Genomic DNA, 10,456 nt, shown 5'->3' on the forward strand with positions numbered 1-10,456 from the left:
GGGAGTGCAGTGGTGAGCGTTTCTGCCTCACAACAAGAAGGTCCGCGGTTTAATTCCATGGGGGGCCTTTCTGTGTGCAGTTTCCATCTTCTTCTCGTGTTCTGGGTTTTCTCCGGTTCTCTCTTACGGTCAGAAAACTTGCAGGAGGTTCATTATGGACCTGGAATTCTCAAGATCTGTGAATGAAAGGGTGAATAGTTGTGTGACAAAATGATATGTGAATGAGTGAGTGAATAGTTCTATGTTTCTCTGCGAGGCTTTGCGGTCGATCCGGGGTTCCGGCCATCCCGAGTGCAGGATAAGCGGCGTAAAGAGTGAACGAATAAATATTTCTTTCTAACATGAGAGGAAGAAGCAGTTGACAAAATTTAAATACGGAAAATTGTTTATCAGACACCAGACACACGTGATGGTCTTTATTATACCATTTGAGTCATGTTTTATTCCATGTCATTCCATAGTACAGTACAATCTCAGCTTAGGAATTTTATTTGATGTTCACGCACGGAATCGGTGTTTCCTGTTGAAATCAATGTAAATCCCATTGATCCGTTCTCCAGCCCCTAAACACATGCTGCGCACTTTCGAAACTTTTTTTAGGGTTTATTGTGGCAAAACACATAAAGGAATTAAAGATAACCTTAATTATTACTGCGTTTCTGGTGTTTCTCTTCTTGCCAGCACTTGTACTCAGCATTTCCTCGACTAAATCAGTAAAACCTTCTCACACGAGACTCTTGTTAATTCTATCTCCAGCAAGCTGTCTTATATCTCATTGATCCAAACTAACTAACTTATCCTCTAAGACTAGAGACCTTTGCTTTGTTAACGTAGACACCCCTTTAGCCACAACAGCAGCATTTGTTCTTCAGTATTGTACAGATGGTTGATTTGTTGTTATGCATCTGTAGCACCAGCACCGCTCTCACGTTTAGCTATTATTTCTTGCTTCAGACCGACTGCAATTCTTAACTTCTGCTTAACACCGCTATCACTAGCTTTTTTAGGAGCCAAAATGAGGGCTAACTTAGTGAAATGGCACAAAAAAAGGAGAACACAAAGATGAACGATGTAAACAACATGGAGTATCACAGAGCACCTCCTCTGCCTGTGTTTGTCCCTGTATTCTTGCACCAAGGGCTTGTTCGCGAGTCGATTAAAAATTTGATTGAAAACGCTGTCCCGAGGCCAATTTGTTCATGATTAGGGGCGTTTAGAGGCCGAGGTAAAATCTGACAAATGGGTTTTGTGACTAACACATCTTCTACTTTTTTTTCCTCTCTCTCTTTTCCTTAGACACGTATGCAAAAAGCAGTGAAAAGTGAAATACCGTCTACGTCCCGTCACCCAGCATGTTAATGCGGTCTCATTCCGAGAGAAGAGCCCTTCTGGGCTTTTCATCTCTTCTGACGCCCACCGTTCCAAAACACAGAGACACGAAGTCCCCGTCTCCTCTCTCCTTCACATCACAGGAATCTATATTTACCCCTGAATCTACCGTTGCGTTCCCTCCTTGGGTGACTCAGGCCCTTTCCAACTTAGAGCAAGGAGAACAAGAACTTCAGAGCCTCAGGGAAAGACAGCAGGCCGAAGTGGAGGCCGTGAACCGCGAGCTGGACAACGCGGTATTTGAGGCCCAGAAGGAAGAGCGTCACCTTCTGGAGAAGGTCGAGCGGGACCACAGGGAAGCCCAGCAGCGCTTCAGTCAGGTGAAGAGGGAGAATGCGGCGGCAGCGCGAGTCGTGCAGTCACTCGTGGACCGGCAGCTCCGAAAGATCGGGCAGCTAAAGGAGCAGATACACAGATGGGGCGGCGCTGCCTGTGGATCGAGCAAACATCAGCTGCAAAGGGGGGTGGCGGAGGTAACCCAGCCATGGGAGATATCTCTCACGCTGAAAAGAGTACACTTTTCGCCGGGCCCGGACTCTAAAACCTTAACTCTGGGGGGAGTCGATGTTCGGGAGCAAGGTATGACCTATCCGATCGGCGTTTGCGGTATCCAAGGCCAGAAGTGTGCTTTGCACTCGGGCGATACCGCGTTTACAAACCTCGCCCCGCTTGAGATCAGAAAGGAGCCCCAGCCGGGCAGAGCAGGGCCGAGGCAGAGTCCACAGGACATCATCAGAGCAAACAATGACAACACGCGTGTTGTTCGGAAACTACGCCTCTCAAGCTCGACAGAAATCGAGGATGACCTTAAATCCCCCACGACAATACACTCCGGTGTATCTGAGTCCTCCCAAGATGAGGATGCTGAGTCTGTGTGCTCAGACACAACAGGGCAAGACCTTTTTCTTGCCATACCACCGGTTTCCGGTCGAGGAGAATCCGAAGGGGATGAATCTCATGGCAAATGGTACGGATCCAAGAAACGTCTGACCCAAAAGGGCAAGAGGAAGCAAAAGGCTCTGATTTTGGTTCCCTATCAAGAGCCGTCCTGCCATCCTGAAGCCAGCAACGCGGCGATATGTAGTAAGACCAAGTGCAAAGGTCCACCGTCCCCCTACAGCCGTGTGGATCTTTCCCAAAAGTCGTTTTCCAAGAAAAAGCCTTCGACTGACTCATCGGTTGATAGCGGGAGCCCTCCCTCCCCGGTGGAAAGCGATGATTCCTGTCACACATTTACTGTGGACGGTTCAGTCGATAGATCCTTCAAACAACAGCACTGCCACTCAATGTCCACCCCCGATCTGTCTGGCAAACTGCACCCTTTGAGTTTCGACGACAAGGTTGAGTGTGGGGCAATCAGGAAAGTAAACAAAATGCGTCTAGCAGCTGAACCTTCAACCGTCGAGCGGGAAACCAGCACCGAGTCCGAATCTGACGGGAACACGAAGGGTTCCGATGGGCGACATTCCAGATACCGGTCTACTGTCGGACGGGATTTAGGTTCACACCCGGGAGGTCGATCTCCGTCCATGTCGGCAAGTGAAAGCGACAAAGCGCACCAGAAACACAACATCGTCCCAGCAATAAGGGAGACGGAGGAAGAGGGTGGTTTAACAGCTCTCGACTCCGCTTATCTCATCAAACAGTTTGGAAAACAAGGATCGGGCCGCACCGACTTTAACCTGCCGAGCGGTATCCATGCAACCGTAAAAGGCCAGTTATTTGTGGTGGACTGCGGAAACGCCCGCATTCAGGTGACCGATCTCCAGAAGAACGTTGTTCAGCAGGTATCGCCCTGCGGATCGGAAAGGTCCTCCCGCGTTTGCAATTACTTCGACGTGGCCGTAAACTCGAAGGGCCTCATCGCCCTGACCTGTGCTGCCGAGCGCGCCGTGTTGGTCTTTAGCCGGCACGGACGCCTACTCCAAACATTCGGCGGCACCGCGATCGGTTCCACCAACGAAGAGCTGGACGCTCCCAGGGGAGTGACGGTGACCTCTCAAGATGAGTTTCTGGTTGCGGACGTCAAGCGCGGGACGCTGACCGCTCTGAAGCTGGACTCCAAAACAGGGGCAAGGTTGGAGCGCACAGTGGTGAGGGGCTACCACAGACCCTACTTGGTGGCCGCTTGTCTCAGGACCGGCCTCATGGCCGTATCGGAGCGAGGAAATGAGACCGGACGGGTCCCATGCATCCGGGTCCTGGAGCCCGGATGGACCACCATCCGCATCCTGGGCGTATGCTCTGGACTGGGGCCGGTTCTCTCTTGCCCCTGGGGGCTCTGTATCGACGGTGATGGGGATGTTCTGGTTGTAGACTGGGGCAAGCAGTTCCACCGAGTTCTCCTGTATCCGTCCGAGGGTGTTGGCTGGCCCGTGGTCACAGACAATCTGAGCAGCCCAAGGGGTTTGGCACTCCTCCCTGATGGCCACTTGGTGGTGTCAGACAGTATGAACCACGCCATCAAGATCTACCGCTACAAATGACTTTCTCTGTGAAAGGGCAATTATTTTAGGTGGCGGGCCGCATTCCTTATTTCATTTTTATGCGCGGGCCCATTAGGTATCATATATATTGAATAAAATGAAAATTGCAATTTAAATATTTACATTTTTGGGCATTTTGTTTCAACATTAAAATCATTAATGATCATATAAATGTATTGACATTATTTTGTATGTAATCAACCATACAAATTAAACAAAAGGGAAAAAATAAGGATCTTCTAAATTCAATATTGATTGAAAATACTTTGTGAAATAGTCAAAGAAAATAGTTTAGCGGGCCGGCTCAAAAAGCAAAACGGGGCAGATGTGGCCCGCGGGCTCTAAAATGCCCTGGTCTGGTCTGTGAGGAAAAACATCATACCTATAAATTCATTTCCTGTCATTATCCAATATATTGATTCAATTTGTAATAGTCGGTGTCCTTATCATTATGATAGAATATTGATCACAAAGGTTTATTTTTAGAATTATCTACACCTCTTACCTCATCATGCAGTATGTATTTATCCAAATTTGCTGCTTTTCTGATTATTCCTCATTTCTAGAATGCGAAAATCCAATCAACAAAATGCCGAATCACCTGTATTCTGATTTCTAAATGCATTTAATCCTCTAGAGTCTCAAAGGTGATAAGCGTGTGCTCTTGTGCGGTAGTTTAAAACTTCTCAGACAAGTCATAGATCACGAATGAAATGTGATATCTGTCTGTAGTTGTCAACTTTGCAATATTAGTTTTGCTGAATAAAAGCCATTAAAGTCTGGTTTAAAACATTTTCCTGTCCTCATTGGGGCTCTTTCCGGTCCGTAGGATCACCTTGTGGTGCAATCTGTGTTTTCACATAAGTATTTGTGCATATTTACATACACAACAGTACAAGTCATGAAAAACATTGTGAAAAAATGATTTATCCCGAATTACAATGTATTTTCCAAGTTCTCAGAACATAGAGAGTCATTTCACAAACAGCAACTTCACCAAATTACTTCACCTAATTTATCGCAACTGATCTCGCCAGTTCTTTTGCAACAACCGAAGTTCAAAATTCATCAGCGCAAACACGAAGACCCACACCAAAGGTTTGTCAACATTGCCCACGCTCGGGGGTATAAAAAAGGCGGACGCAGCCGAGTATCTTCTGCTTTCTACCTTTGGGTCTCCGCCGGGATTTCACGACATGGGGCTGCTCGTGAAGGTTCTCTGCTTGTGTTCGGCACTAAGCCTCACCATCGGGGCCCCAACGTAAGTTAAATCTCTACTCTTCTTTAAGACTCAAGAGAACAACAGTCAAGTAAAAAACTACTTGATCTAATCTATGTGCTATTTCCTGTGGATCTCACTATATACTGGAAGCCATTCAATACGTAATATACATAAATAATGGATACATAATAAGTAGTAGTACGGTTTGTGCCTTGGATTGCGTCTTTGTATTTTTCTGATTTAAATGAGTACATCAAGGGACAAACCCTGCATCCACTGTGTACTTTCACCAGTGAAGAGTTTCGTAACCTGGTGCATTTCACAACTTTATTTGCGCAGTTCACCAGTCAAATTGGTTTGGTCAACAAAAAGAGCTTGGTCAGCACACTATTTAGTTAGTGATTCAAGAACAGGACTTGTAATTGGTTGCTATTTTACACACAATGGTATCTGGGTCATTTAGAAAACCAGCCTTAATATCTTCTTTTCTTTCACAGGCATTCAGATGATGCATTGGCAGGTGGGTCCATATTCTATATTTTCAAATCAAACAACTAACAGTTGTTCTCCATAATATCTAAACATAAATCACAATCCATTTAAAATCCATGCATTAATGCCAAAATGAATAATATCATATTTGAATGATTCCATCAAGATGACCACCATCACCACGGTCCTCTGCTAGACCGATGCCAAGGAATTGAGTTTGACGCCATCACGCCGGACGAGAACGGGATTAATTACTTCTTCAAAGGTACGTCATCAACCTATTTTACATTTCGGGCGGCGTGGCAAAGGAGGTAGAGCAATCATGTTTGGAACTGAATTTCCCCACGGGAATTAATAAAGGATAGATTATTTTTTTAAATATGTTTGAAATATAATAAATTGATATAAAACATAATAATTTAAAATATATATTATATTATATGATACTATATTATATTATATTATATTATATTATATTATATTATATTATATTATATTATATTATATTGTATTATGTTATGTTATATCATATTATATTATATTATATTACATTATGGATGTTTCTTTCTGAAGATATTTTTTTTTTACCCATGGCCTTTTCACCCAAGTTTGAAGAGAATGCCATGGATTAGCTGAAGATATATATATATGCTAATCTCTGATTAATAATGTCTGATTTTAAACCTAGACAGGAAATGTGAACAATGGGATCGGGAGGATATACTGATATTTTTACTTTGGCATTTTCTCTTCAGGTTGCCACCTGTGGAAGGGCTACACCGGTCCAGCTCACGATTCCAACCTGTTCTTTGCGGAGCTAGATGACGACCATAACATCGGCCATGTCGACGCCGCGTTCCGCATGCACAACCCAGAGAACCTGGACGACCACGACCACATCTACTTCTTCCTGGTATGAACGGAAACCTTATTCGCAGACAGGAACTCCACAATAAGACAGCGATTCGCAGTACTGATTTGTCATGGAATTTCCAGGACGACAAGGTGTTCAGTTATTACAACCACACCCTGGAGGCTGGTTATCCAAAACAAATCGAGGAGGACTTCCCCGGAGTGCCCCATCACCTGGATGCCGCCGTGGAGTGTCCAAAGGGGGAGTGCATGGCCAACTCCGTTCTGCTCTTCAAGGGTATGTTTGATTTACACCCAAGTACCTCTCATTTCACGTGATTATGATTGGAAAATAGTTGAATAAAGCTGCGAGAGACAAGATGTTGCAGAGATCTTTGCAGAGGAAATGCTGCCCTCTAGAGAAGGATTTCATCTCCACCCGGGGCAATTTCTTTCTTTTAACTTCCCAGGACACGACGTCTACGTGTATGACTTTGACACAAAGACCTTGAAGACCAAGACGTGGTCCCACCTGCCCATCTGCACGTCCGCCCTGAGGTGGATGGAGAACTACTACTGTTTCCATGGACACCACTTCACCAGGTTCCACCCGGTGACGGGAGAAATTAGCGCCGGGAACTACCCGAAGGACGCCAGAAATTACTTCATGCAGTGCACTGGCTTTGGTGAGCTTGTAAATATATAGTTGTACTTATATTTTATGACAAATAATATTTTGATATGTATTATAATCTCCAGTGATTACACTTTGATTACAGGTCATGGCAATTATACCATCCCCAAATGCAGCGAGGTCAGGATTGATGCCATGTCCACGGGGAGCAGCGGGAAAACATATATATTTGCAGGTAAAACAACAAACAAACAACGTCGCTAAAAAATTCAAAACATTTTTTTAGACATGCCTAGACGTCCGGGTCTATCAGGACCTTCATCATACAACTCCATCTTCATCTACCCGAATTGTATCATTCATTTATTATCTATGAATACGAGATTGCTGGAGTCAATTGCGATTTTTCTAAATGACATTCAACCATTCACATGTCATTTAGAAAAAGACAGCTGTTCACTCTGTCATTCTATATAGAGAAATAAAACCATTAACACTCTCATTCAATCATCATATAAAGACTTGTTCTCATTCACTGATTGAATAAACACATACAACCATTCGCAATCTCATACTTTAGATACATCCAACCATTCATTCTGTCATTCTAAAAAAGGGATGTTAAACTCATTTTGGGGGCCACATACGGCCTAATTTGATGTCAAGGGGTACCAGGACAGTCATTACATAGAAGTAACCCGAAGTCCAAATGTTTCCTTTGATTTAGTGTAAAGGGGGTACACAGGTAAATTATAAAAATCTTATATGTAATGAACTGTTCCTGTAAAAAAATACACGATGAATTAATATTAAAAAAGGATATCAAAAAGGAATTAATGAAATTGCACCCTTAAGAATATTGTTGAATTAAAAGACAAAAATCTTGTCACTGTGGGGAAATTTGCCACTAGAATTGATTAGATAATTGATTGGTAGCATGTATAAGAGGAGGCATAATGTTGACAAGACTATTCTTGTTATTGAATCAATCTTTTTAATTTTGCCTCTTTTTTTTGCCATTGTTATTGTGTTTTGTTTTTTTTTTCTTTAATAGAAATAAGACAAGATCATTTAAAAAATGTCACAAGACATTTTTTCATCAAAAAATCATTTTGTTTTCAAATTTTGAAGCCAAAAAAATACATTGCAAAGTTACTTTTTCATTTTTCGCTTGTCTGGATTTTTTTTGAAACCCCCAAGATGCATATGAGAAAAAATGCACAGGACGCACTAACACAAAGATTTGATTCCAGGCAGGGGGCCACTATAACGGTATATACAATAATCACAATAACCGCAATTGGCCCGCGGGCCGCGAGTCCGAGACCCCTGTTCTAAGACGTATAGAGATAAACAACTATTCACTCTCTCATTCACACGTCATATTCACGTTCACCTGATCTATGGAAATATGGCAATGATGGAAATTTTGTTTGTTATAAGCTATTGTTGTACCTCCTGGACACACCACAAGAGCAGAGTTCTGAAACAAAGCTCTACACTTGCTAATAATTTACATTTTGGCGTCTGCAGGCCCTATTTACATGCGCATCGATGCTCCAGAAGAAGGCTTCCACGCCTTCCCAATCGCAAGGGTGTGGAAGGAGGTGACCAGAGGGGTGGAGGCCGTTTTCTCTTACGATAACAAAATGTACATGATTAAGGTACGCCACAGGAGCGCCGTCCTGTACCGCCCCTGCTTTCACTACAATCAGGGAACGAGTAAAATTAAACGGCGGCTTTTTCCGAACACCCGCAGGACAATCAAGTCTACATCTACAGAACGGATGCCCATTACACCCTGATCGACGGCTATCCCAAATCCCTGGAGGAGGAGCTCGGCATCAGTGGGAAAGTGGACGCTGCTTTCCGCTGCCCTAATGAGGACTTGGTTCACATTATCCAAGGTATGTCGTTTTCCCCGCAAAAGAACCTAATTGCGGTAAATAAATACAAGGAGAATGGTATGATGATAGTATCTAAACGCACTCCAACAGGAAATCACATTTTTGACATCAACCTCACTGAAACGCCAAGGACCGTCACGGAGGGGCGGCCACTTCCTATATCCGAAATCAGTGCCGCAATGTGCCAACCCGACGGAGTTATGCTGGTCAAAGGCTCTCACTTCTATAAGTATGAAAGTGTAGCGACATTCCTCAGCAGCAGGATGGCCCCAGAAGCTCAAAGCTTCACCTCGACCATGATGGGATGTCGGGATTAGAGGTGGAAGATCTTCAGTTTGAGCAAATGACGGCATTGTTGTCAATGCTTTGGTGAAGAAAAAAAGCTTTTGTGCAGAATAAAATAAGGAAAAAGTATTTTGGCATCTCATTTTACTGGAATCCCAATGATTAATTCATGCGCTATAAAAAGACACATACACATATAAAGACAAATACAAAAATTCACCCTCTCATTCACACCATGTAGAGACATGCAACCATTCTTTCTCGCCTTCATTCATTCACTCTCTCACGCACACGTTGTGCAGCCATCCACGCCTTCATTCACAAGTCTGGCAAGTTCAGGGTCCCCAATGAACCCCTTGCATGTTTTTGGCCTGCAGGAGGAACCCGGAGGAACCCTGAGGAACCCCACACAGACACAGGGAGAACGTACGAAATGTAATATGTAAGAACAGCCTATAGTCAGGTGCTCTTATCAGATATGAGTTTCTACAGTTTTCATATGGCAGGTACCCAATGCAAACACACACATACACATTTCCTCAAGTATAAGGCAGCAGATTCACTTCAGTCATTTGTCTCTTGATTAGAAGGAAATGTCTCCATTTCATGTTGATGTCAAAACTGCGTGGTTGATTTTAAACACCGGGGCTGCAATTGTGCAACATCTCTGGCCAAAATACAAAAAGAGCAAAAAAAATCGGGGCGTGGGAAGGGGCAGTGGTAGATAGTGGCAGTATTTGGCCACTAGAGGACCTTCTGTACAAAACAATACATGAAAAAAGTCTCCCTCCGTTGTTCGGATTATTCTACAGGAATAAATATGTGCATGTTTGAGAAAAGTGATTGCTAGAATTACTTTTCTGTGTACAAATATTTGAAGGGTGCTCACAGATGACACCCGCTATTGATCTCGAGCGAAGCCCCTTCAACAGGCGTGTTCATCAGTGGGCGGCGGCAAGGATGCACCTTGAGGTTATGGAAATATGAATATACTATAGATACATTTATAATGCCAGCGTGTTTTCTCACACAGCTCCAAAAACAATACACATGTTTGCTGTCATCTTATGTCACCTCTTCACTCAGAATGCAGAGGCACCACATATAAGCTTTATGCAGAATATCGTATGGGCTTCGAATCAGGGCTCACCAGATATTAAAGCTAAAACTGCTTTGAAAATTGATGCGT

General features: G+C 43.7%; 2 protein-coding genes across 2 annotated transcripts; both read left to right on the forward strand.

The window, feature by feature from the left end:
• The first annotated feature begins 170 nt into the window (after window positions 1-170).
• Window positions 171-4,540, forward strand: LOC147233300 (uncharacterized). The gene has a single exon (XM_086147956.1). It carries the CDS (start codon window positions 1,353-1,355, stop codon window positions 3,873-3,875), a length of 2,523 nt encoding a protein of 840 aa, XP_086004082.1. The 5' UTR covers window positions 171-1,352; the 3' UTR covers window positions 3,876-4,540.
• Window positions 4,541-4,967: 427 nt separating this feature from the next.
• hpxb (hemopexin b) lies at window positions 4,968-9,396 on the forward strand. Its single transcript, XM_086147957.1, has 10 exons — window positions 4,968-5,136; window positions 5,595-5,617; window positions 5,756-5,854; window positions 6,345-6,502; window positions 6,586-6,739; window positions 6,912-7,127; window positions 7,221-7,310; window positions 8,609-8,739; window positions 8,835-8,982; window positions 9,073-9,396. Exons 1-10 carry the CDS (start codon window positions 5,072-5,074, stop codon window positions 9,297-9,299), a joined length of 1,311 nt encoding a protein of 436 aa, XP_086004083.1. The 5' UTR covers window positions 4,968-5,071; the 3' UTR covers window positions 9,300-9,396.
• Window positions 9,397-10,456: the final 1,060 nt, after the last annotated feature.

Source organism: Fistularia commersonii, chromosome 6 (genome assembly GCF_037954325.1).
Source record: "Fistularia commersonii isolate RoL2024-O1a breed Wild chromosome 6, RoL_Fcom_v1.0, whole genome shotgun sequence".
Lineage (NCBI taxonomy): Eukaryota > Metazoa > Chordata > Actinopteri > Syngnathiformes > Fistulariidae > Fistularia > Fistularia commersonii.